The sequence below is a fragment of the Sardina pilchardus genome, chromosome 7, assembly GCF_963854185.1.
Source record: "Sardina pilchardus chromosome 7, fSarPil1.1, whole genome shotgun sequence".
Taxonomy (NCBI): Eukaryota; Metazoa; Chordata; class Actinopteri; order Clupeiformes; family Clupeidae; genus Sardina; species Sardina pilchardus.
The window spans coordinates 35380459-35407896 of NC_085000.1; the positions used below are offsets into that span (position 1 = coordinate 35380459).

Here is a 27438-nt window from a genome sequence, read left to right on the forward strand (position 1 = left end):
CACACACACACACACACACACACACACACACACACACACCAGCTCAGCCGTCAGGAGGAGCAGACACCCTGTCGTCTCAACGCACCAGCAGGACTTTGAATATCTCCCCATCAGCTCTCTTGATACCGTGTCAGAGCCATAAAGCCAACGCTCAGCTCTGGGCTTTTAAACTGCCGGACTCTTGCTTGGGCTTTTAAACTGCCGGACTCTTGCTTGGGCTTTTAAACTGCCGGACTCTTGCTTGGGCTTTTAAACTGCCGGACTCTTGCTTGGGCTTTTAAACTGCCGGACTCTTGCTTGGGCTTTTAAAGTGCCGGACTCTTGCTTGGGCTTTCAAACTGCCGGACTCTTGCTTGGGCTTTCAAACTGCCGGACTCTTGCTTGGGCTTTCAAACTGTCGGACTCTTGCTTGGGCTTTCAAACTGCCGGACTCTTGCTTGGGCTTTTTAACTGCCGGACTCTTGCTTGGGCTTTTAAACTGCCGGACTCTTGCTTGGGCTTTTAAACTGCCGGACTCTTGCTTGGGCTTTTAAACTGCCCTGTTGTGTACCTGGCTTCCACACGAGTGCTGTGGGCTGCTGCTGCCGGCTGCACCAGTGCTTTGGGAAGGTGGCCCTGGCTTGCCGCAGTATAAGGTGGCCCTGGCTTGCCGCAGTATAAGGTGGCCCTGGCTTGCCGCAGTATAAGGTGGCCCTGGCTTGCCGCAGTATACTGTAAGGTGGCCCTGGCTTGCCGCAGTATAAGGTGGCCCTGGCTTGCCGCAGTATAAGGTGGCCCTGGCTTGCCGCAGTATACTGTAAGGTGGCCCTGGCTTGCCGCAGTATAAGGTGGCCCTGGCTTGCCGCAGTATACTGTAAGGTGGCCCTGGCTTGCCGCAGTATAAGGTGGCCCTGGCTTGCCGCAGTATAAGGTGGCCCTGGCTTGCCGCAGTATACTGTAAGGTGGCCCTGGCTTGCCGCAGTAGAAGGCAACTCTTTGAATAAAGCTTGTTGACGCACGCTGTCAAAACAAAACACTGCAAGGTAAACACGCAATTTCATGTGCCAATTTCCAGGCCTGATTTGATTTGTTTTCACAAGCGCTCATCTCGGGGACGGCCTCAGAATGACAATGGCGGCGTGTGTGTGCGGCGCATACACACACACTACAGAGCAACAAAGCGGCGGCCGCTCCACGCAGCCAAGAGAACACAGCGTCCCCGCGCTATTGTGCGCCATTTCCACTGCCTGCTCAAAACGCTGCGGCAACATCTTCACTCAGAGGCACATTTGATTTTGTTGTTCCAACACTCACCCTCTCATTCTCATTCTCTCTCTCTCTTTCTTTCTCTCTCCCTCTCTCCCTCCCTCTCTCCGCTCCCTCTCTCTGCAAGGCCCGAGTGTGTTTATTTGGCTTACACCAGCAGAGGTCTATTTGCACAGAAAACAGTGTTTTGGTTCCCTGGGCAAAGGCCCGAGCATTCCTCCTGTCCAGCTTTCCCATGGCTCCGCGCTGGGGCCAGACGGGCAACACAAACATGGGGATTTTGGGATGGAGGTGCAGCACAGCCGTCCGGAGCTGTCAGGAGAGGAAACGCATGGCGAGCCACCCGGGAATGCCTTTGATCCCGGCCTCTGGAGATAGGAGCCGAGCAGCGGGGAGAGGTGCGGGGCACAGGAGAGAGGCCAGCACACACGCAAACACACACACACACACACACACACACACACACACGCACGGGACACAGGAGAGAGGCCAACACACACGCAAACACGCACGCACGCACACACGCACGCACGCACACGCAAACACAACAACCAGACACAGCACTCACAGCTTCTATCAGGTGGTCAGTGTGAAGGAGAAGAGGGGGGGGCGCTTTAAAGAGGCCAGTGTAGCCTAGACACCATAGTGCAGCTTTAAAGAGGTCAGTGTAACCGAGACACCATAGCACAGCTTTAAAGAGGCCAGTGTAGCCGAGACACCATAGTGCAGCTTTAAAGAGGCCAGTGTAGCCGAGACACCATAGTGCAGCTTTAAAGAGGCCAGTGTAGCCGAGACACCATAGTGCAGCTTTAAAGAGGTCAGTGTAACCGAGACACCATAGCGCAGCTTTAAAGAGGCCAGTGTAACCGAGACACCATAGTGCAGCTTTAAAGAGGCCAGTGTAACCGAGACACCATAGTGCAGCTTTAAAGAGGCCAGTGTAGAGTGTAGCCGAGACACCATAGTGTTGCCCTGTGACTGATTCACTGCAGATCGGCTTCGGAATTTGCTGTGAGAAATCTGAGCAGGCGAGGATTAATGTGTCTCTGGCAACCCTGAATGTTACTCACAACAACAACAACAACAACAACAACAACATCATAAATTACGCCTCGGGCAACCCTGAAATCAGAGAAAACTCCAGCAAATCCTCTGTAAACAAGAAAAATAAAATGAAAACCCGTCCATACATACTGATGCACCACAACAAAAAGGAACTAAATAAACAAACAAAAACATTTTGAGCAAAAACAAGTCACTTAAGGGAGCGTGAGCATCAGGCGTGCAAAGCCTCTTGCTCAGCCTGGACCACGGCCATGACAAGAGCAGGCATCCCACAGCCCCGACGCCACAACACACCAGGGACAGCAATGTGTGTGTCTGTGCGTGCTGTGATGCAGGTAGGGCCCCTCCCGTGTCCACACACACACACACACACACACACACACACACACACACACACACACACACACACACACACACACACACACACACACACACACACACACACACACACACACACACACACACACACACACACACACACACACACACAATAGCACCCATAACAACCAGTGAGAGGACTGGATGGGAGAAAAACAACAGAGCGAGACAGAGAACAACAACAACAACAACACAAACAACAAACAAGCCTTTATCTTCCGCCCCGAGGCCTGTGCGCACTGTTGCTATGACAGCAAACACTTAATGGTGCACAAGCAAGCACTCCGGCAGGGAGGGGGAGCCAAGAGAAGCTCGCAGCTAAAAACAATACTTACAAAACTAATGCCATCTACAGCACTTGCCCCTGCTTAAGCAGCAATCAGCCTTCACATAGTCAGACACGGAGCAGACTCTGGCTTAGACAAGGAGTAAGAAGAAACAAATAAAGCATCCATTTCATTATTGGTAACAAGAAAACACACACAGCGCAGATTTCACTGCATCACTGTGTACCAAAGCACACTTCTACACTGTGTGTGTGGAGAGGAAGGCAACTCTGAGATGTGTAAAAAGAACACTTCTACTGTGTGTGTTAACAATGTGTAAAAAGAACACTTCTACTGTGTGTGTTAACAATGTGTAAACAGCACACTTCTACCACGTGTGTTAACTCTGAGATGTGTAAAAAGCACACTTCTACACTGTGTGTGTTGAGAGGAAGGCAACTCGAGATGTGTAAAAAGAACACTTCTACACGGCGTGTTAACTCTGAGATGTGTAAACAGCACTCTTCTACCACGTGTGTTAACTCTGAGATGTGTAAACAGCACACTTCTACACGGTGTGTGTTAACTCTGAGATGTGTAAAAAGCACACTTCTGCACTGTGTGTGTTAACTCTGAGATGTGTAAAAAGCACACTTCTACACGGTGTGTGTTCTGATGAAGGTATCCCGGAGATGTGTGGCGACCTGCTGATGTTTTTAAGAGGTCGGGCTGCGCCAGCTCGTGGGGTCCAATCAGCTGGCCTGCAGATGGAGGTGATAACAGGTCCTAATTGGACGATTAGCACAAGTGCTCGTTAAGTGCTGCGTTTATGAGCAAAGCACAGACGGACGCAGAAGGGCCACGAGAACAAACGTCTAGATGAGAGCGCCGACCACACGCACACACACACACACACGCACACACACACACACGCAAGCCACACACACACACACACACACACACACACACACACACACACACACACACGCACACACGCACACACGCACACGCACACACACACACACACGCTCATTCATTCACCAGTGCGGACAGGTCTGTGGGTCATAACTTTACGTGTTTACAGCAGGTGGCCTGTGGCTGGTCGTCACCACAGAGGAGGGATGAGGGGAGGGGGGAGAGAGAGGAGGGATGGAGGGATGGAGGGGAGGGGAGAGAGAGAGGAGGGATGGGGGGGAGGGGAAGAGGGAGGAGGGATGGGGGGGGGGGGGGGGATGGAGGGATGGAGGGGAGGGGAGAGAGGGGAGGGATGGAGGGGAGAGAGGGGATCCGCTACCTGATTTGGTAAACTTACGAAGTGGTCATAGCCGATAGAGGGCCGCCAAGCGAATGCAGAAGTGTCGCTCACCCTGTTATGAGTTGATGAAGCACTGAAATGATTTTGGAAACGTTTAGGTCCAAAACCTCTTTAGTGTTGCTTTAAGAGTAGATGTGTAGGAGCGCTAGATAATGTGCTGCTTTAAGAGTAGATGTGTAGGAACGCTAGATAATGTGCTGCTTTAAGAGCAGATGTGTAGGAACGCTAGATAATGTGCTGCTTTAAGAGTAGATGTGTAGGAACGCTAGATAATGTGTTGCTTTAAGAGCAGATGTGTAGGAACGCTAGATAATGTGTTGCTTTAAGAGTAGATGTGTAGGCACGCTAGATAATGTGCTGCTTTAAGAGCAGATGTGTAGGAACGCTAGATAATGTGCTGCTTTAAGAGCAGATGTGTAGAAGGTGCTGCTTTAAGAGTAGATGTGTAGGAACGCTAGATAATGTGCTGCTTTAAGAGTCGATGTGTAGGAGCGCTAGATAATGTGCTGCTTTAAGAGTAGATGTGTAGGAACGCTAGATAATGTGTTTGTAGTTGGGCACGGCCTCTACTGCACAGTGCGTGGGCACTCAAAGAGACAAACGACGTGCTAACTGAAGGAGCCGTCCCAGACCAGCACACGGGAGCTCACGCCGCCGCTGCTGATGAAACACATGCGACAGCCTTGCATCTCCACAGAGCCACGGCACACACACACACACACACACACACACACACACACACACACACACGGCTGTATGTTTATACGGCACAGACCCGAAATATTACACACTGGTGGAGTAGCAGCTTCGCCTCACACAATCAGCCATACGCCTTGTTAGGACACTTCCAAAAAAGCGCCATTATGGACCTTATGGAGTTCATTTCAGCACCCTAGTTTCTCTAACAGGTTATGGAGTTCATTTCTGCACCCTCATTTCTCTAAAAGGTTCACAAACTTCAACAAATGAAAGACATAGACACACACACTTAACAATGTCTTCTCAATAGTAGGCTAAAATGAACAAAAAAGAGGGAACAATACAGTTGTGACTGCCTCAACACTTGGGCTAACTCCAGAGCAATATCCTTCATCACCAAATGGACATGAGATAGGCTACTACGCCGACACTGGACAGGCTAATCTAGCAGCTACAGAGGTCACTAATCTAGCACACATCTAGCTCACTAGAGTACTCCTGCTGGGGGGGGGTGTGTGTGCTGGAGTACTTCTGCGGGCGGGGGCTCACTAGAGTACTCCTGCTGTGGGGGGGTGTGTGTGCTGGAGTGTGTGTGCAGGCTCACTAGAGTACTCCTGCTGTGGGGGGGTATGTGTGCAGGCTCACTAGAGTACTCCTGCTGTGGGGGGGTATGTGTGCAGGCTCACTAGAGTACTCCTGCTGTGGGGAGGGTGTGTGTGCTGGAGTGTGTGTGCTGGAGTGTGTGTGCTGGCTCACTAGAGTACTCCTGCTGGGGGGGGGGGGGGCTGAGTGGAGCTTGTGTCCCCCAGCAAAGAGTGGATCAAATGGGGCTATTTTTAACACCAATCTCTCACTCCCCATGAACCCGTCCAGCAAAACACACTCCTCATCAACCCGTCCAGCACAACACACTCCTCATGATCCCGTCCAGCACAACACACTCCTCATGATCCCGTCCAGCACAACACACTCCTCATGATCCCGTCCAGCACAACACACTCCTCATGATCCCGTCCAGCACAACACACTCCTCATGATCCCGTCCAGCACAACACACTCCTCATGATCCCGTCCAGCACAACACACTCCTCATGATCCCGTCCAGCACAACACACTCCTCATGATCCCGTCCAGCACAACACACTCCTCATGAACCACAACACACTCCTCATGATCCCGTCCAGCACAACACACTCCTCATGAACCTCATGAAGCTGCTTACTGGCTTGTTCACTACTGCATGGCGTACAGGGTTCTGTACTCGAGTGGCTCAGGTTTCCTAAGGGATGGCGTGCTCCAACTTACGGACAAACACAACACACAGAACAGATCAACTCACAGACAAACACAACACACAGAACAGATCAACTCACACAACAGATCAACTCTAGTCCCTTTCCCACATGAGCGAGACATCCGGATGTCAAACGGATATCAAACGGGTGGCTGTATGTGGGAACGCAAAACTCGGGTATTTTCTTACCCGGAACTCACCCTACTAGCCCCCTAGTACTACTTCTAGATGTTACCCGGGTGCGCTTAGGTGGGAACGCAGCCGGCACAGTTCTGGGTAGAGATGGGGGGCGTACCGATGACGTATAGAAATGCGCCCTTGCAGCCTGCTTGCAGCGCGAGGCAGAAAGTACAAATTGCCATGGTAACGATAAACATTGCCCTACGAGTATGAACACAGACGAGAACACCGGAGTACAGAAAACAGTAACATTTTGTTGTGTACGTACAATAAAAATTTAAACTGCAATCACGTTGTTGTGTTTGTTGCGGGACAGGCAGGATTATCCTTGCAAACGTGAATAGCTTGAAGTGTTGTCGATTAGCTTGCAACTAGCTGTTTATTACAGTGGTTAGCAATTAACAGCTAATAGTTAACGTCGCTGTTACTTAGCATTGTTGCTTTTTGTAGGAGTTGGGAAGAAGCCTCAGACCTCTGTGTGCTGTTTAAATATTTTCCAGGTGTGTCATTATTTTCTATTCATTTGTTGTGTTGGATGTTTATACCAGAGAGGGTTTAAGTAGAGCTTTGTTTACTGTGGTCCTGGCGTTAGCTATTTTTTCCTCTATGCTAGCTCCCGCTGACTAGCTTCTGTTGTTTCATGATGTTTTGGATCTGATGTAAGTTCGCATCATCCAGGCAACACAGCACAACAACGCATTTATTTAGCGTCATCTCCCTCCCCCTGCAAGTGCTGACATTGCCCCACCCCTCGCGGCTCCTACCCGGGTCTAGTGTGAACACAATTACCCGTATCTCACTCGGACATAAAGCTCATGTGGGAAACGTCCGTGTCGTGCCTCTACCCGGGTAAATATGTCCGGGTAACTTCTAGAAGTTATGTGGGAAAGGGACTTCACAGGACAGATCAACTCACAGACAAACACAACACACAGAACAGATCCAAAGGCACGTCCAGTGTTCATGATGGACATCTAATTTCAAAACTCTGCTTCAGAGCTCTTGACTTCATTCCACAGTGCCTGCTCAAAGCCACACAGACAAATGTGCATCTGGACCACCACTGCTCAGTCATCAGTCACAATAGATACTCTTGCTCAAAGAAACACAGCTGAGTGACAACAAAGAAACTATGGTGAGAAGAAAGAAAGAGAGAGAGAGAGAGAGAGAGAGAGAGAAAAAAAAATGGCTCCCATCCCCCCACGGCCTTGTCAAACAGGGCCGTGTTTACCCTGCAGTGAGCAGGGCGTGACTTGTTTTTGTTGTTCTGAGTGGGCATCAACAACACCCCGGCTGCACCCTTTCTTCTGCTGAAAGGGGCCGGCCAGCCGGCTAAAAAAAGACTGGGGAAGGTGGCCTGCCTCTTTGTGGTGTAAAATGTGTCACTCAGGGAAGGGAGGGGGGATGGGACTTGTTGTTGTTTTTCTGGTGCACATCCACCACAACAACAACAACAACAACAACAACAACAACAACAACAGAGAGAGGCTTTGTCCTCGGTGAGGTAAACATGGGGGAGTTCTTCTAACCCAGAAGCAAAATGAGATCTGAAGAGATATGTTTTGGTTGCAGACTGTCATTTTGGGAGAGCAATGAAGCTTTCTGTTCAGTATTCAGAGAATTACAGACTGGATGAAAACATGATCACTGATAGAGCTGGTCAACAGCACTCTATGCTTAAAGCAGGCCTTTCAATCACAGACAGCACAAATCCTAAAGGAATTAGACTGAACAACCAATCCTTGCACTGCGCACCATAAACCCATAATTCTAGTGAAGATCATCTCTTTCTATTAGGACTGCGGCTCTTCTCACAGCCTGAATCAAACGGCTGGAACCGTCTACTACCATGTTCTAATCGAACAGCTAGAACCGTCTTCCCAATACAGTGCTGAGCGGTTAGATGATGCTCTAATCTTATCAGGAATCTCAAGTCTTCTCCCCACAATTATGTGTGCAATATTGTAGAGGAAACACTATAAAACGCACTGATAAGGGGTGAACAAAGGGCCACTTCACCTGCCCCAATAGGATCCCTGCGCTGGGGCAGATAAAGCTTGTTGTCGCCGGGCATCCCGCCCCCCCTTGCTCAGCGCTGGCTATCGCCTGCCTTCCACACCTCAAGAACAAATATTAAGATATGCAAATAAAGATAAGCCACACAGCGCCCTATTGTCTTGGGCTGGCTTCAGCATTTGAATAGGCCAAGGCAGCACTGCTAGATATCTGCCTTCTTTATGGTCATTCAGAAGAAGATGGATCGCGGCAGCTGAGAAAGAACTGACCTTCAGACGGACGTGTTTGACCAACAACCGAGTGGCCGGGAGCAAAGACGGCTCGCAGAAAGGGGAAAAAAAACAGGCTCCGAAACTTCTACAACTCATCAACATTTAAAGAATGTGTTTTATAAATATCTTATTTATAGCAGAGGCAAACGTGGTCTAAAGAAACACCAGATAAGGCTGGTCTGAAGATATCTCATAATTGGGCTAAAATAAGCTGGGAAGTGGGCCTCCAGATCTATTTTCTGTCAGGAGCACAGAAAGATGGATGTACGCTTCCTAAAACGGAGGAAAAATCCCTTCCTAGCAGAGGGCCTGCGGTTAAGCGTACACAGACACAGTCCCTTTCTCAACTAGGCAGCAAACGTTCCCTGAAAAGGGAAATGCCTGCCAACTCAAACAGACCCCCCTCCCCCAAACACACCATGCGAGCCGGCTTCCTGAGGCCACTCGGACACCACGATAGACGCCCTGACCGTCTCTCACCACAACAGACCGTCTCTGGCCATCAGTGACCAGCACAACGGCTGACTGGACAACACACGAGACAGCTACTCGACCAACCTCTTCTGCTGTGGTGAGAAAATCACAGCAATTACATCTCAAAACCAGTGAGTGGGCAAAAGCAATAAAAGTGAACTTCCAGTTAAAGGCTTGGCTGGGCCCCAGCTGATTCATGCGCTCGGATCTACGCAATGTCCTCCCGCTACGCCACGCAGCTGATTCATGCGGTGGGATCTACGCAAGGCTTGGCTGGGCCCCAGCTGATTCATGCGGTGGGATCTACGCAAGGTCCTCCAGATACGCCACGCATAGTTTCCTAAGGCACACGGGGCAGATTGATGGCCAAGAACAGAGCTGCTCACCCCCCCCCCCCACGTCCAGTTGTTTACTCCTGCTCTGGAGATAGGGGGGAGAAGAGGCAGGGCTCCCACCACACACATCATCACCCCGTTTACTGGAAATGTAGTCCTGACACAAACCCTTAACAAATGCCCACGAATATGGAGAAGCTAGCCATCCGCATTTTCTATCAGGTACAAAAAAAGGTAACCATAATGATATAACATGATCTTGAAGTTGTCTACTTCAAATCTCTGTAGATTAAAAGACCAATGATTTAGGTGAGTGTACTGGAAACTATCAAATACATGCTGGTATCCAGGTAACCCTGTCTTATTCAGAATAAAAAGTGTGTAATCAGCAAGTCTGACACAGATCTAAAAGTCAACTCAACGCCTCCGGGGGTGACACCTGGCGAATTACAGAACAAGTCTATCCTAAACTCCACACCTGCAACATTTACTTTAACGAGCTGCATTGCTTGCCGCATCGCATGCCTCCAGAACACAGCTGACCTCCGTTTGCATGTAGTAATATGAATCAACAAATGTATACCGAGACAACATTACCACGCAGACTACTGAAGACAATATTAACCGGCGCGGAATGGGATTTCCCCTTCAGTATTCTGCACACCATCTCATTGGGACTTATAAGTTGGCTGCAAATTCAAAACCAAGTGTCTCCGACCTGTTCCCGTACGTTACGGTAATGCAAGTTAACCTTATTACGTTCGTTGTGTTTGCTTGAAGCAAGGTTCTCTATGTTTCACTACCACTATAATGTAGTTGTAGCTACACAAACACTGAGTCAAAATGCAGGCCGTATCACAATCGACTTCAGCGACAAGGGATCCGCATCTACCTTGTGCAACACCCACAAGCTTGGGCTAACATTAATGTACAGTGGCAAGCATGCTGTATAGACCCTAGGCAACGTCTGTAGCCCTAGGAAGCTAGCTGAGGGCGATAACAGTAGCGGTTGATAGTAGGCTAACATACCACAATCACGCGTCAATGAATAGAAATTTCCAGAATGAAATGAACAAACTTAGCAATGACCAACAAGTCACAGTTTCTCTAAACCAAGACGACTTTCGGATATCATTCAACTTTTCCTGAGTGTTATTCTGAGTGTAACGTAACTTCTTTAGCTCCGAAGTAGCTTGCTAGCTGCGTTAGCAAGCCGAGTTAACTTATGTTAGCCAGTTTGCCAACATAACCATAACGCTACCGTCGTTCATCACGCCATAAAAGTACACTGACGAGAATGAGTGAGGAGGTCAGCATCCATACATTTAGAATATATCCCACCAGTCCTCTTTCATTTCAACAACGTTAACGTAAATTTGCAAAACAACACATTTAAGTTATTATAGCTTGCTAACATTAGCTAACGTTATGACTCTTTAACATACAGAGCAACAAATAACGAGTAGCTGCTAGTAGCGGTATGAAATGGAACATTAACGTTTAACGTTACCCAGCGTAAACTAAGTGAACTATAGAGGAATTATTCACAAGAGAGAGCCACTTACCCAGTCTAGAGAAAGTTTAAATAAAGCGGCAGAATGTGACAAGCACACACTGAGTTGCGAGTGTAACTTTGAGACATCAGTCGGTTTGAGCCATTCTAGTGAGTCCAGGCGCCGCCGCAAGCTTCACTAGTAGATACGAGAGCAAGTGAATCAACCAGCGCCAAGCAAGCGCACAAGCAGCAGGAGGACGCCAGGGGTGGGAGAGAGAGCGCACAGTGTAAACAAAGTATTAATCCGCTTGCTCGCTGGAGGGACTAACTGCAATGAGGAACATCTGTTAACCAGCTCGGCTCTTTTGTGTCGTCTTGGGGAGGAGACATCTTTGATATTTAAGTCTCGGGACAGTCACGTCTTTTATCCATGAGGTTCGAATGTGATTTTGTGTCAATCTTGCAAAACAATGACGTCACGTCCACCTGCTGTGTGCGGTTCCACAGCAAATAGTCTCGGATGAATACAGAAAATAATAACGAGCTATTCTCCCCATACGGTCTGTGATTTTCTCTGCAACCATGCTTGCAACATCGCTGAAGTTTTCGTGTTACAAAATGCAATATTTCCGACATATGAACATGATGTACAAAGACGATCTGCATTAGCCTACCATCTACAAAAGTGTGACTCTTCAATGTATGGAATACAATAACGCCAAGGATACACAATTAGCACTTACTTACATACAGATGACAATTCATTTCAATTTTGGATATACAGCACCACCCAGTGGCTTAAACCTGTTTAAACACACAATGTATGCTTTTAGTTGGATCCGAAAGGGAAGCAAGGAGAACAAGATCCCAATCCTCTGGGAAGACAGAATCAATGATAAGTTGACAGGTCTACATGCCTCGTATGCTTTTGCAGGTCCTTCCATTTCTAATATTCTTCATCTCCACATATGCATGCTTCCTACGACGGCTGAGACAGAGCGGTTTTTGCAAGTCTTTTCGCCTCCTTTTTTTGTAGCCACCCTAACTGCATCCCCTTGACCATTCATATGGACATGACCTAAACTTCCAAACACCAGAGTTATTGGCTTACAGTGGTATCGAAGTTGGTGAATGAAATCTACCAGAGTTATTGGCTTACAGTGGTATCTAACATGGTGATTGAGGGAGATCTACCAGTGATTGATATTTCAATAGCCTGAAATAGTAGAAAGTGTCCACATACAGCCCACTTAAAAATAATAATGAATAAATAAATAAATAAATAAATAATAAATAAACTGACTTCACAGAAGCATTTACAGTTGCAATGTCAGGAGTTTTTGGGATGTTTTTTTTAAGTAGCCGTCGGATGTGTTAGGATGGAATCAGTTTAGTTTTACACTTGGAAATGTTGCGGTTATGTCCATGGTTTATTGTCTGCAAGCGCGCGCGCGCGCGCGCACACACACACACACACACAGCAGCGTGTGTCATGTCCAATGAGCTGGTTGGATGAGGGATGAGATCACGAGACACACGTTGACACCAGTTACAGTTATGTTTGTTTTTTATTTAAATCAATAGATCAAAACCTATAGGCAAAAATATTCCATTTATAACTGATTAAATACATTGAAATAAAACATTCTAATTCAGAACCCCTGGGAGAACACAAGGCACCATTCCAGAAGATGAACAATCGGTTGGAGGTCTCCGAGCATGACTGGGAGCCCTGGATTAACACACGCACTCAGAAAAATAAAGATATTGATTTCAGTACGCCTACCGTGTAAAAAGATACATGTAGGAAAGCCAAGTGGCATGTAAAGATGTGCTTTCCTTCTAGCTCAAACATGATGGAGCCTGTGACATTATAATTGTGCTTTTAGTGCATTCTCACATAAATGTGACCCGCGTCACGACACAGGCCTTGCTGAATTTTCCATCTCTGCAGACAGGTGTTCCAATAAAGTTTAACACTTTGACTGTAAGGGGTGACATTAAAAACGTAAAATAAAGGCCTTTCAAACCAAGCAACTACCATGGTTACCTCGCCCCCTTTGTCTCAACATAAACAGGGCAAGTATACAGTCATGGCTTATGTGCAGCTCTATTCCCACCTCAAAAAGGAAACAAAAGAAAGAGAGGGATAAAGAGATGGAGAGAGAGATAAAGAGATAGATCGAGAGAGGGGGGAGACAGACAGGTGAGAGTGGAGGACAGGCCAGGAACAGGGTCTTTGAGGACAGGGTAGGAACAGGGTCTTTGAGGACAGGACAGGAACAGTGTCTTTGGTTATAGAGGAACTACAGCTCATGCTCGTCCCACTTCCCATCCATACTACTAGCAGAGTGATAAATGCCCCCATGCCCGTATGCCATCCCCAACTGCCCCCATGCCCGTATGCCATCCCCAACTGCCCCCATGCCCGTATGCCATCCCCAACTGCCCCCATGCCCGTATGCCATCCCCAACTGCCCCCAGGCCCGTATGCCATCCCCAACTGCCCCCATGTTAAGAGGGCTAAGGGAGCACACACACGGGACACACACATGCACACGCGCGCGCGCGCGCGCGCGCGCGCACACACACACACACACACACACACACACACACACACACACACACACACACACACACACACACACACACACACACACACACACACACACACACACACACACACACACACACACACAGGGAAAGAAGACGGAAGAAAAACAAAGAGACACGACGCAGTTTGCCAACTGGCCAAGACGTCCATGTAGAGGAAAAAGAAAAACAGTCATTGCCTACTCCGCCAGACAAGACTCAAAATAATGTACAAACGGGTCAAAGTACTAACCACTGTTTTTTAAATGATTAAGGTCTTCTTTTATCGATTAAGTATAAAACATTGCGCTACAAGAAAGGGTGCAACGAACAGCATTCATTCATCACACTGTTCATCATTTCATAATTGTACTGCAAAACAAACAGGCAACCCAAGTAGATACAGCATGAAAGCCAAGAGTGCATGTTAAAAACCAAAGACTATGATCTTGCGTGTAAAATATTTTCAGGATTAGAACACGTAACACAGTTCCCCATCTGAAAATGGGATAAAATGAGTGACTACGTCCACGCCAGTGTGCCTGGACCCGGGGGTCAGGGCTCACCCGCACGGTACTATACCAAGGCTCTCAGAGCTCTCCAGTCATGAATGGCCATCACGCGCACGGTACTATACGAGCTCTCCAGCCATGAATGGCCATCAGACTCAGAGCACCTGAGCTGCCATACGTTGGGAGTTCTGATGACTTTTAGCTGCTAAACCGCTCGCTCCGTTACGTTTGTCGTTGTGGGTCAATTCGTCTGCCATTTTTATGAGACAATGTGTGCAAAACCCTGCGTATAAACAAAGGAAAGTACACAGACAGCATTCGATGCAATTTGAGAACTGAATGTGGAGAACTGAATGCAGGGGATTCTCTTGAATGCAGCGCATGATCATTGCTGTGGGGGGGGGGGGGGGGGGGGGGGGTGCATCTACAAAGTGAACCGTCCTGAAGCAGTGAACTGGGAATAGTGCCCCCTACTGGAGTAAAATATAGTACACATGCTACTGTTGAGTGCTCTCCTTTTCGGTATTGCTGATAAAATGAGATGAAAGTTGTCAACTCAAAAAGCCCATGATGAAGAAGCCGTAACATGTTCTGTTTCCCAGGCCGACGCGGTGATCACAAAACTGAAACGTCTGAACTTAGACAGTAGTGTTCTGGAGAGGATAAAGTTCAGTCCGTCTTTCTTGAAACCGTCCAAAAAATTACAAAAAAGGGGAAGAATGGCTAAATGTGCAAAGCCTGCTAATGCCTTGAGCGACCTCCTTCAAACGCATGATGCTCCATGTGTGCTGTGGGGAGAGCAAGCACAGGCTCACATTAGTCAAGTCAAGCCATGCATCTATAGAGCACATTTCAAACAGCAGCATTGGAGATTTGAAGCCATTCTCACAAGCTATGGATGAACTAGGGTTACAAGTCACAATCACCACTTAGCCATTCTCATATGGCATGGATGGGCTAAGTCATAATCACAATGGAAATAAAAGATCAGCACAATACAACTGTACAGCAGACCAGCCTGTTAGGATTTACATCAGTGGCCTGTGGTATTACATTTTCTACTGAATTGCTAGAATGGTGCTCGTGATAATTTAACAAACGACTAAAGCCTACCTTACACTGACAAGATTTGGGAAAGACTCTTGAAAGATTGTAGTCTTTTAACTAATGTCCCTCATTCAAGCTTTACTCAAAAGACTACAATCTTTCAAGAATCTTTCCCAAATCTTGTCAGTGTAAGGTATGCTTAACTCAAAGAATGTAAGAATCTGAGGATGATATAGCAATATAGTGAGTACACTTGGCGTTTGTACACTTGGTGTTAGTACACTTGGTGTTAAAACATTCCATTCAAATTCACTGAATCACTTAACCTCAATTTTTAAATTGTGGCTATCATACCAAAAACCTTTTTTTATTTTTTTTTTTATTTGGCCATGCGTATACATCGAGCACTATTAAGGTTTATCATATAACTTGTTCATGTTAGGTAACCCGCAACTGAACCCTCATAAAAATGCCACTTCCCCTTCCCCTTCCCCTTCTGCTTACTTCCTGGTCTAAATACATTGCTAAGCAACTGAACCCTCTTAAAAATGCCCCTTCCCCTTCCCCATCTGTTTACTTCCTGGTCTAAATACGTTGCTAGGCAACTAAACGCGCAAAATTATTTATGTGAGCAGCATACCAGTTCAAGACTCATCTCCCCGACGAGATAATAAAGTGGATCACATCATGGAGTCAATCCAGATGAATGAAACAGCAGTTTGTCTCTCTCTCTACCAGCTGCCCCTAAAGGTCTCTCTCTCTACCAGCTGCCCCTAAAGGTGTCTCTCTCTACCAGCTGCCCCTAAAGGTTTCTTTTCAAATGCCCCTTCCATCTGATCAGCACAGAAAAGCATTAGTGCCAGTCCTGTGTGTTGCCTCTCCTACAGTCCTGTGTGTTGCCTCTACTACAGTATCTTGTGTTGCCTCTACTACAGTCCTGTGTGTTGCCTCTACTACAGTCCTGTGTGCTGCCTCTACTACAGTCCTGTGTGTTGCCTCTACTACAGTATCTTGTGTTGCCTCTACTACAGTCCTGTGTGTTGCCTCTCCTACAGTCCTGTGTGCTGCCTCTACTACAGTATATTGTGTTGCCTCTACTACAGTCCTGTGTGCTGCCTCTACTACAGTATCTTGTGTTGCCTCTACTACAGTCCTGTGTGTTGCCTCTCCTACAGTCCTGTGTGCTGCCTCTCCTACAGTCCTGTGTGCTGCCTCTACTACAGTATATTGTGTTGCCTCTACTACAGTCCTGTGTGCTGCCTCTACTACAGTATCTTGTGTTGCCTCTACTACAGTCCTGTGTGTTGCCTCTACTACAGTCCTGTGTGCTGCCTCTACTACAGTCCTGTGTGTTGCCTCTCCTACAGTATCTTGTGTTGCCTCTCCTACAGTATCTTGTGCTGCCTCTACTACAGTCCTGTGTGTTGCCTCTACTACAGTCCTGTGTGTTGCCTCTACTACAGTATCTTGTGTTGCCTCTACTACAGTATCTTGTGCTGCCTTTACTACAACCTGTGTGTTGCCTACAGTATCTTGGGTGTTTTGGTTTCGATCATAAGTCTGTGATGCAGATGTATACCCCATGGCTGCCTGACTGATGAGTGCAAGTCTGGACATGACCGTGTTTCTGTGGTGGTGCAAACCATATGGCTACTTACGCTTATAAAATACTGCTTTAAAAGATATTTGTGGAAGAAGCTCATAGATTCTTCCTAATATGTTTGCTTCAGTGGCAAAAGATGCGTTTCCATTCCACACTTGAACCACGTCCTCCCGGTCGCGCACACTGACGCTCACTCCCACCACTTCATCCTCTGCAGAGAGAGACATCACAAGATCAGCTCTTTCCCATTCACAGCAGCAGCACAACTCTATGTCAAAATTCTGAAGCCTACATGGGGGCGGCCATTATGGGACCACTTGCCATAGGAATGCATAGACAGTAAAAGACAGTAAAAGAATGTTGCCGTTCTGCAACAATGGAATTGGAACACCTCGCCGCCATTATGGGACCACTCGGGACAGTTCCATTGGCTTCATTGTTGATGGGTCAGCAACAATGAGATAGTCTATCCAGGTATTCTTTATAGATCAGTGAGCACAACATGTAGCAACACTGACATCACCTGAGAGAGGGAACGCTCTGTTAACATACCTGAAGCACAGTCATAGAATCACTAAGCTGTTCACCATAGTAACATACCTGAAGCACAGTCATAGAATCACTAAGCTGTTCACTATAGTAACATACCTGAAGCACAGTCATAGAATCACTAACCTGTTCACCATAGTAACATACCTGAAGCACAGTCATAGAATCACTAAGCTGTTCACCATAGTAACATACAGAGGTGTGGACTCGAGTCATGTGACTTGGACTCGAGTCAGACTCGAGTCATGAATTTGATGACTTTAGACTCGACTTGACAAAATATAAAAAGACTTGCAACTCGACTTGGACTTGAACATCAATGACTCGGACTTTCACTTGGACTTGCGCCTATTGACTTGTCAAGACTTGCTACTTCCCATAAAAAAAAACAAAGATAAAAATACAAAAGTATTTTAACACGGACTGATCTATCTCTGTGTGTGCGCCTGTGCGTGTGTGGCAGAGACCCGTATTCGGCACAAGATCCAGGGTTTCCCGCAGCGCTTTCCTGCTAAGGCGGCCGCCTTAACAACACAGGGCTGCCGCCTTAACTAGCGTCTTCAATAAATAAATGAATAAATAAATAAATAAATAAATATATTATGTATAGTGATATTCGCCGTATTACTCTGTCATGTTTTCTCCATGTCATTCCAAACCGTAGCCGCTAGTCTCCCTTCTCTGTACAACGCATAAAAAAAATAAACTTTTTCAAAATCGAGTTGGCCTATACGCACAGGCGACGCGCTCATTCAGCATGAGTATTTGATATCAGGTCAGGTGCCACTGCCACGCATATCTCAGAGTGACTGCGAACACAAATAGCCTAAACCTAGCTAGATTTGACGACTCTCACAGGAATGGTTCTCCGTTGAATCTACCAAATGTGTGGGATGAGCGGCATAACACTTTTGAGCGCTTTATCTTTTCTTTTTTTAATCACTCGTCTACTATGAATGCATAGCCCACTGCATCTTGTAATTTGTTGTGACAAATACTTGTGCCATCTAGCCTACAGCTAACAACAACTTGTGACGGCTATTCATTCACGTGTTGTAAATTGTCTGAGGTTTACACAGGCTAGTTTAAACTTTAAACTATAGAGAATGGGAACGGAAGTTAGCGGCGCAATGCATTCTGGGACAAAAGGGGCGTTTTCCTCCATTAGGTGAGGCCGCGGCGCGAATTATAAACAAGAAACCTATGGAAACCTATGATATTTCGAACAAGATCGGCTAGCCAAAACAGTAACACTAGATGTAAACATTTAGGCTACTATGCTAAAAACTAGTAGTAGAAGTAGTAATGGACCGTACAGAGACAAGCTCCTGCCAGACGCGAGGAAACGTTATATAGAAGATATCTTTGATCGGTAACATGGATCCCTATGACAGACCGTCTGGAGAGTGGACGTGAGACCCTGAAAGTAATACAAAGACACTCCGTTGTTGATTTTTTTTACCTGACGATCGTGGGCACGGACGTTACATCCAACAACACAACAGGTTCGTCCCATGATGTGTGAAAAACAGTGTTAGAAACAGCGAGTTAGCAATGTTTTACGATGTTTACAATGGTACAGCATTGGCAGCAGCGTACAAGTGGCCTCACGTATGTATCCCAGACGCCACCGCGGCGCAACCGCGAAATGTCCGCGACGTCACATTCCCATTCTCTATAGCCTCTTGTCTCCCATGCCAGTTTCATTCATCCCGACCGGGCGGGACGCATGTTTCCGTTTTGTAGAAATAATTCCTGGATGTTTTTGTTCAGAGCTGAACATGGAACTGTATTTGACAGATCACAGATCTGGTTGCTAGTGACAAAATATTAGTGTTCAATGCGGTACGATCTCGCTAATTATATTTTTAAAAGCATTAAAAACGTTCCGGCTCTCTTAGGCTATATGAGCAACAGGCACGCACAATAAAGGCCTACAGCTTCAATCAAAGAATTGCAGCTTTAGCCTACTAAATCACAATTCATTAACTATACCATACAGTCGCAATGTTACATTTTCATACAGTTTCATCTTTATTTCATGATATATTCTAAAATATCCACCATTGCAAATATTCTTGGTTTTAATAGAATACTATAATATTGACTGGCTTTAAAATATATCCTATGGTGCTATGCTGAGCAGTGCAAAGGTTTTGAAAGATACAAAAGGCCCTGCATTGGAGTTGTAAACTTTTAAGGTATAATATTGTCTAAATTGTGTTAATGATGTTTAATTGGTTGCTGATTCAATTAAATCTGATACAATGAATGTGAAATCCAGGTATATTGCTAGCCTGGCTAATGCCTCCCACTTCTCAAATGAGACGTGGTCTGGCAACCAGACGTTCATTTTCTCGTATTTGAAAAAATGCCCAGATCCGTTCATTGGGCGCCACGGATGTCTATCAAATGCGCATAGCTCACCCAACTCGTTCGTATGCAACGCTAAGGGCTGCCGTAAATCCTTTGGCGTCGAATGTAGACGCAAGAGGGCAACGGAAACTTCTCGGATGTTCTGTGATTGGTTCGCCAACATCAGGCGAACATTAGGGCGTTAGTTTCCAGACTGGCTTAGCAGCGGGATTGAAATCACCGCGCAAGGCAGTATGGGAAAACCCAGGCTAGTATATTGCTGTCATTAGTGTCAAAATTCAACATTTTCAACATTAATGAAATGCTGACAGCCTACTAATTTTTTACTTCAGCTGACCTCCTTTTCTTAAAGTAAATCAGAAAAGAAGTTATTTAGACAAGTGTGTGCTAGACTGCTCCTGTAGCCAACAATCTCTACCCTTTGGGAATTTAACTGTTATATGATCCTTGGTGATGTAAATTATGAAAACCTCTTTCTTTGGTTGGTCTTGATGCGGCCTTGACTCCTTTAAGACTCAGTCTCGACTCAGACTTGCTTCCTAAAAGACTCGGCCGTTGTCACTCGGTCTCGGCTGCAGTTCAACCAACGGTCTCGACCCCCCCCCCCCCCCCCCCCCCCATCGAGGGCAGTGGCGGCGATGTGGCGGGGACGCTACGGCGACGCCCCCTTCCCCTGGACAGACACCACCTTAACTAACAAATTTTCTGGGGGAAACCCTGAGATCCAATCAAATCACTTAGATTGTTTTGATTCTACAGCGGCCAACCACGCGGAACAAGCTATTAGTCCAGGGCCAGACAACGAACGTGAATGCGCTAGCAAAATGATACCGATTATTTCGTCTGCCTACAAAAATTACGTGGAGACCAACAAGAAACGAATCACGGTGTGTAGAACTTGTTAAATTCCTCCCAGCTTCATCCGAGCCTTCATCACATTAAATCCATTCCACTGGTTACCAGGAGGAGAATAGCCTAGCCTACCTTAACGTTTTGTTTTGAGCACTGGTTGTCACTCATTGGATATCAAACTCCATGTCATGTAATGGTAGAACGGGACAACACAATGCCATGCCACGGTAACCTACCTAAATCATAGAAGTTAACATTGCAAGATATTTTCTATGACACCAGAAATATTTCCTTTACCTTGTTAGTTTTTTTGACATTCATATTATTTAATGAAAACTATATCCTTGAACTATGCGTGACTATTTTGCTAAAACCGAATGAAACCTACTTCTTAAAGTGACAGGCACTCAATTAGACCTACACACCACCCCTGCAATATCATTAAAGACAAGTGTAATCAATATGAAGTATTCAAATTACTGAATATTTTTTAGTTATAAGTAATTATGCAGATCCTAAAATGCTATAAATTGTTAACAAAATATGTAACGGTTTTGCCTATATTTTTGTAATGTAATAAACGGTCACTACCTGTTTCACTCAATTTTAAAAAAGACTCGAAAGGACTCGAAATTCAAAACGTAGGACTTGGGACTTGACTTGAGACTTGTTGGCCTTTGACTTGGACTTGACTCGGGACTTGCCTGTCTTGACTCGGGACTTGACTCGGGACTTGAGGGCAATGAATTGAGACTGACTTGTGACTTGCCAAACAATGACTTTGTCCCACCTCTGGTAACATACCTGAAGCACAGTCATAGAATCACTAACCTGTTCACTATAGTAACATACCTGAAGCACAGTCATAGAATCACTAACCTGTTCACTATAGTAACATACCTGAAGCACAGTCATAGAATCACTAACCTGTTCACCATAGTAACATACCTGAAGCACAGTCATAGAATCACTAACCTGTTCACTATAGTAACATACCTGAAGCACAGTCATAGAATCACTAACCTGTTCACCATAGTAACATACCTGAAGCACAGTCATAGAATCACTAAGCTGTTCACTATAGTAACATACCTGAAGCACAGTCATAGAATCACTAAGCTGTTCACTATAGTAACATACCTGAAGCACAGTCATAGAATCACTAACCTGTTCACCATAGTAACATACCTGAAGCACAGTCATAGATTCACTAACCTGTTCACCATAGTAACATACCTGAAGCACAATAGTCAGTAAACTGTTCTCCGATGGTAGCTAATAGCAACTCCTTCCATACTGCAGCCTGAAGAGAGAACACTTTATTTGGTTTTGAAATAAAATTATATATTTTTTTTAAAAATGGAGAAGAAGAAAAAAATAGCCATTATGCATCAACGGTTTCGGTCTGAATGCACAGTTACAGTGCTCTCTTTGGTATTAAATGACACAGTGCTCTCTTATGTACTTTGATATTAAATGACACTTTCAGTGCTCTCTTTGGTATTAAATGACACTTACAGTGCTCTCTTTGGGAACTTTCATCTTCCAGACGCCACCCTTAGCATTACTTTCTTCTTCCCTGATGAAAACAAAGACAAAGGAGGGTCATTCCATGCCAAACGTACAAATGTCACCACTCGACCGTTTCTGAAGAGCCATTTTCAAATTGCTAATACTATAAAGGTGTTTAAGCTAGCTCATTCAAACTTCCCATGCTTAAAATACGCTACCATGACTTGAGGAATATGGATTCATAGCTTCATAGTTTCCCTTTAATGACAAGATAATGTTTCACGATTGAAGTTGCATGGCTGGTTCTCTCGTTAGCAACTTGCTACGCTATGCTGTATGGATATGCTAGGTGAATGCTACGCTATGCTGTATGGATATGCTAGGTGAATGCTACGCTATGCTGTATGGATATGCTAGGTGAATGCTACGCTATGCTGCAGGATATGCTAGGTGAATGATTCCCCAACTACAAGTTTGTTTACTGTCAAATTGGCATGGTGAAGGTTCTATTAATCTTGCATAGTGCACCTTTAAGGCCCCTAGAGGTGCAGACATAAACACTTGCCACAGCGGCCTTGTCTCGCCCCTCATTAATATGTTATATTTCATAAGACATAAACACTTGCCACAGCGGTCTTGTCTCGCCCCTCATCAATATGTTATATTTCATAAGACATAAACACTTGCCACAGCGGCCTTGTCTCGCCCCTCATTAATATGTTATATTTCATAAGACAGAAACACTTGCCACAGCGGCCTTGTTTGGCCCCTCATCAATATGTTATATTTCATAAGACATAAACACTTGCCACAGCGGCCTTGTCTCGCCCCTTATTAATGTTATATTTTATAAGACATAAACACTTGCCACAGCGGCCTTGTCTCGCCCCTCATCAATATGTTATATTTTATAAGACATAAACACTTTATTAATATGTTATATTTTATAAGATAGAAACACTTGCCACAGCGGCCTTGTCTCGCCCCTTATTAATATGTTATATTTCATAAGACATAAACACTTGCCACAGCGGCCTTCTCTCTCCCCTCATTAATATGTTATATTTTATAAGACATAAACACTTGCCACAGCGGCCTTGTCTCTCCCCTCATCAATATGTTATATTTTATAAGTCAGAAACACTTGCCACAGCGGCCTTGTTTCGCCCCTCATTAATATGTTGTATTTCATAAGACATAAACACTTGCCACAGCGGCCTTCTCTCGCCTCTCATGAGGTGGTAACTGCAGCGTAGCGGGAGACACGTCACCGGGGGGATGTTGTTATAGACGCTCCAGAAACTCTGCCAAACAAAAGGTCAAAAGGTCAGAAGGTCAGAAGGTCAGAAGGTCAGAAGGTCAGGGGTCGTTACGCAGGAAACCGCATCATTCAGAGTACGCTCCATAGATGTATATATGTCTATGGTACGCTCAGTCTCAACAATCCCAGGACGTCTCATGAAACTAGAATCCCTGATTTGCACAAGAGCACATGCTCATGCACAAGTAGATCAAGCAATGTGCCCAAACAGGACGACCTCATCAGATCCTTCTTCACTCTAGACAGAAGCGCACATAACCAATCTATTCGTACCATAGACTGTATACAGTATGTAGCTCTATATGATTGGTACCATAGACTGTATATGTAGCTCTATATGATTGGTACCATAGACTGTATATGTAGCTCTATATGATTGGTACCATAGACTGTATATGTAGCTCTATATGATTGGTACCATAAACTGTATATGTAGCTCTATATGATTGGTACCATAAACTGTATATGTAGCTCTATATGATTGGTACCATAGACTGTATATGTAGCTCTATATGATTGGTACCATAGACTGTATATGTAGCTCTATATGATTGGTACCATAGACTGTATATGTAGCTCTATATGATTGGTACCATAGACTGTATACTGTATGTAGCTCTATATGATTGGTACCATAAACTGTATATGTAGCTCTATATGATTGGTACCATAGACTGTATATGTAGCTCTATATGATTGGTACCATAGAATATGTAGCTCTATATGTTTCATACACTGTGTAGATATACTACAGACCTGGACAGTGTGCACTGTGTAGATTTTCTTCAGATTCGATTCACATTCAGCTGCTGTTGTGCCTGGTAATGACCTGAGAACACGAACACGAACACGAACACACACACACAGACAGAGTGAGCAGTTCAGTTGTGCATTTCCAGTATGGTGGAATAGGTCTATCCAGTGAGCCGTTAAACAAGGGGGCTGCCCAGGTGTAATGCAACAGGCCTACCACAGGAAAGAAGAGGAGGAGGTGATGTCATGCTAAATGAACATCAGAGCAGCTGGGTTCTGGCGTCAGAATAAGAGCACAAAGACTATTCACATGGAGTTCAGGGCTTTTTCCTACTTATGTATAAAGACTATTCACATGGAGTTCAGGGCTTTTTCCTACTTATGTACAAAGACTATTCACATGGAGTTTAGGGTTAGGGTTAGGGTTAGGCATTGAGTTTAGGGCTTTTTCCTGCTTATGTACAAAGACTATTCACATGGAGTTTAGGGCTTTTTCCTACTTATGTAAAGACTATTCACATGGAGTTTAGGGTTAGGGTTAGGGTTAGGCATTGAGTTCAGGGCTTTTTCCTACTTATGTATAAAGACTATTCACATGGAGTTCAGGGCTTTTTCCTACTTATGTACAAAGACTATTCACATGGAGTTTAGGGTTAGGGTTAGGGTTAGGCATTGAGTTTAGGGCTTTTTCCTACTTATGTATAAAACAGCTCAGCTAGGGGCCAGCCAGGTCATAAAATAATTGCCAGGTGCCCAAATATGGCTTGCAAGGGCAAAATGGCTCCCACTAATGTCGATCCCAGGGAATGATTCATTGCATTTGCTTGGGAGCTCAGCCCGACGGCCCAACGGGACTTTGGCCCTCACTTGGCGAAGAGCCTGTCGCAGGGCGAGAGATCACAAAGCTGAGAAAAGATGTAGCCTACAAGGAACCCATGCTGATTATACCAGCGCATTATAACAGCGCAACTTCGTATATTAACGTAAAAGTGTGAGGATTAAATAATAGTAGACAGGCTATACTACACAACAGGCAATAGTTTGAGAAACAAGGGTATCTTTACAAAAAAAAAAAAGCCCACGAAGAGAATGAACACATGTATCATGACGAAGGGCTATACTGTCCCTAACTCATAAAATGTGACTTCCTGAGACATATTAATGTCTCCATATTTAGGCCTGTTCAGCCTACTATAGCTATTCACTCTGCTAACCCAACAGTTAGATGTTATAGTGAGACAATCATCACTTCCCCATGTAAACAATGATCTGCCTAAATCTAGTAGCCCATCGCCTGATGTCCTTACGTGTTTCCGTATCGACAACAATGTGTTGGTATCACCATGACAAGACTTGCAGTTCAGATTGAAACAGTGCAAGAAGGACGCAGTGCCCTCTGATGTGTCGTGCACATGATTGAAATGTGAACACCAAATGCAATGTGTCTTCTGGAGTTTTGGATTTGACCTCGCACCGAGCGATACAGTTACCCTGCAGTTATATTTAGCTAATGAATGTTATTTACTAAACAACCGTCTGGGTAACCCCAGTTTGAGTCTTCATCCCCACGTTCACTTCATGTTACGGAGGTGCAACCAGCTACATAACTAATGTTAACGAAGTTCACATTAACCAGATTGGCAAAAGGGTGACGTTGTGTTATAAAGTGAATATTAACGTTAAAACCCCACGTAACCGACACATTGCCTTACAAAATGCCTTGCTGTCTTAAGTAACATAATAAAACTACAAACATGCGTTAAAGACAGTGACAAATGTTTGCTTCAACTGGGATAGTGATCGCGTTTAGCTTGGTTATCTAGCTGGCTTGCTAATGTTAGCTGTCTATTGGTAATTGTTCAGGTGAAGAACGATCACTAGCTTGCTAACATGCTAAATGCAGTTAGCGAACACACCACCAATATAGCTCTATGATCATGCCATCGACCTCAACATATTTATAGATATTGCAACAGAAGTCCAATAGCCTACAAGATTGAAAATTGCACGATAACTTGCGCATGTCTTCTTGCAAAAAAGAGAAATGAAGATGTCAACCCACTATTCACGTCGCTGGCAGAACAAGGGAAATGTTTGCTAGCACGCTACATGGCTAGCGACAGCTCACACAGCCCAAGGTAGCGATAGGCTATAGGCCTCTGTATGCGCACCATTGTTAAATAAGTGTAAAGCTGGTTAACTTTTGGTTAAAGCAATATTCGCATTCAGAGCAATGCAGCTAAAAAGCTAACGTTACTGTTTCAGAGGCCCAACGGTGCAGCACAATACCTATCAAGCCAAAATGTCCAGGGAGAATGCAAAGGTAGGGAAGTGCCGTCCTCTTCGTTTTGAGCTATGTTTTCCAAATCTTTTTCGTCGATATGGATGTTATTTTCTGAGGAGTTGACGGGACTGCTTTGTCTTGTTGTGTTCAACTGCAGGTTAGGGGCTGCAGGAACCGCCATTTTCGCTAAGATGTGGTAATCACAGTTTGTTAAAATTCTGTGAGACCTAGATTTCCACGACGGAAGAAAAAGACCGCTATCGTTGCTGACTCATTTGCCGCTTGGCCGGTCTGCCGCGTCACCGTCACAACAACAACAAATATCAGCTGCTGATCCGCTCCGGCGGTTGGGTTGGGATGCCCACACAGGAAATGAGGCGAATTACGTAGGAGCTCCTCTCGTCTTCTGTCTGCCGGGGGTCTGGAAACCTTCTGGAAGTTCAGACATTGACACTTTAGTTCCAGAAGATGCTCTACAATTCTGGAACACTCTTACAATGAGAGAACAAGATAGTGTGAGTGTGTGTGTGTGTGTGTGTGTGTGTGTGTGTGTGTGGACAGTGTTTCATTGCGAATTTCACTGAAGTCTCATTTTTATGAACACCACTATTCACATAACAACTGGCATTCATTTATTATAGATCTATGATAGCATATGGGACACAATTTGCTAATGGAGAATAAATAGTTTAATAAACTCGATTCTAGAATTTAATATGATTAAACAATCTGAAAAAGCTCTGTTTAGTGGTTAGCCTATCCACAATAATGACTTGAAGGCCTGTAACCTTGAATATCTACCCCATATCCATAAAGCAGTTTGACCTAGTTTTTGTCTTATGGTCTGGCTCCCTCTACTGTTTGTTTTATGCCATTGCCCTCAATTGCTCAGTGGATGGCACATTTCTGACATTCCCATCAGTGGAATCAGGCAGCACCTCTAGTCACATGATCATGCCATTTTTTGCACTGCACTTACTAGGCAAGGTTTAAGCATAACTGT

General features: G+C 45.3%; 2 protein-coding genes across 5 annotated transcripts in view; both read right to left on the bottom strand.

Moving 5' to 3' along the window:
• The window catches only part of foxp1a (forkhead box P1a), a 64391-nt gene extending 53140 nt beyond the window's left edge, over positions 1 to 11251 (bottom strand). For all 4 annotated transcript variants that reach the window (XR_009939895.1, XM_062541989.1, XM_062541987.1 and 1 more), the window contains exon 1: positions 11105 to 11251. The gene's annotated coding sequence lies outside the window, so the exon portion shown is untranslated. The remainder of the gene's footprint in view (positions 1 to 11104) is intronic.
• A 3306-nt stretch (positions 11252 to 14557) lies between these two features.
• On the bottom strand, positions 14558 to 26789 carry eif4e3 (eukaryotic translation initiation factor 4E family member 3). The gene is made up of 7 exons (XM_062541997.1): positions 26441 to 26789; positions 24155 to 24227; positions 23287 to 23381; positions 22084 to 22144; positions 21802 to 21868; positions 16844 to 16999; positions 14558 to 14926 (listed from the first exon to the last, which is right to left on the bottom strand). The coding sequence occupies exons 1-7, from the start codon at positions 26614 to 26616 to the stop codon at positions 14880 to 14882; spliced, it is 675 nt and encodes a 224-aa protein (XP_062397981.1). The 5' UTR covers positions 26617 to 26789; the 3' UTR covers positions 14558 to 14879.
• Between the last annotated feature and the right edge of the window lie 649 nt (positions 26790 to 27438).

Coding starts and splice junctions, on each gene's coding strand:
- eif4e3 (XM_062541997.1), bottom strand. CDS start 26,616: ATGGCGGTTCCTGCAGCCCCTAACCTGCAGTTGAACACAACAAGACAA. Junction 24,228..26,440: donor TGGACATTTTGGCTTGATAG/GTATTGTGCTGC, acceptor TCGTGTTCTCAG/GTCATTACCAGGCACAACAG. Junction 21,869..22,083: donor AAGTTCCCAAAGAGAGCACT/GTAAGTGTCATT, acceptor TTCTCTCTTCAG/GCTGCAGTATGGAAGGAGTT.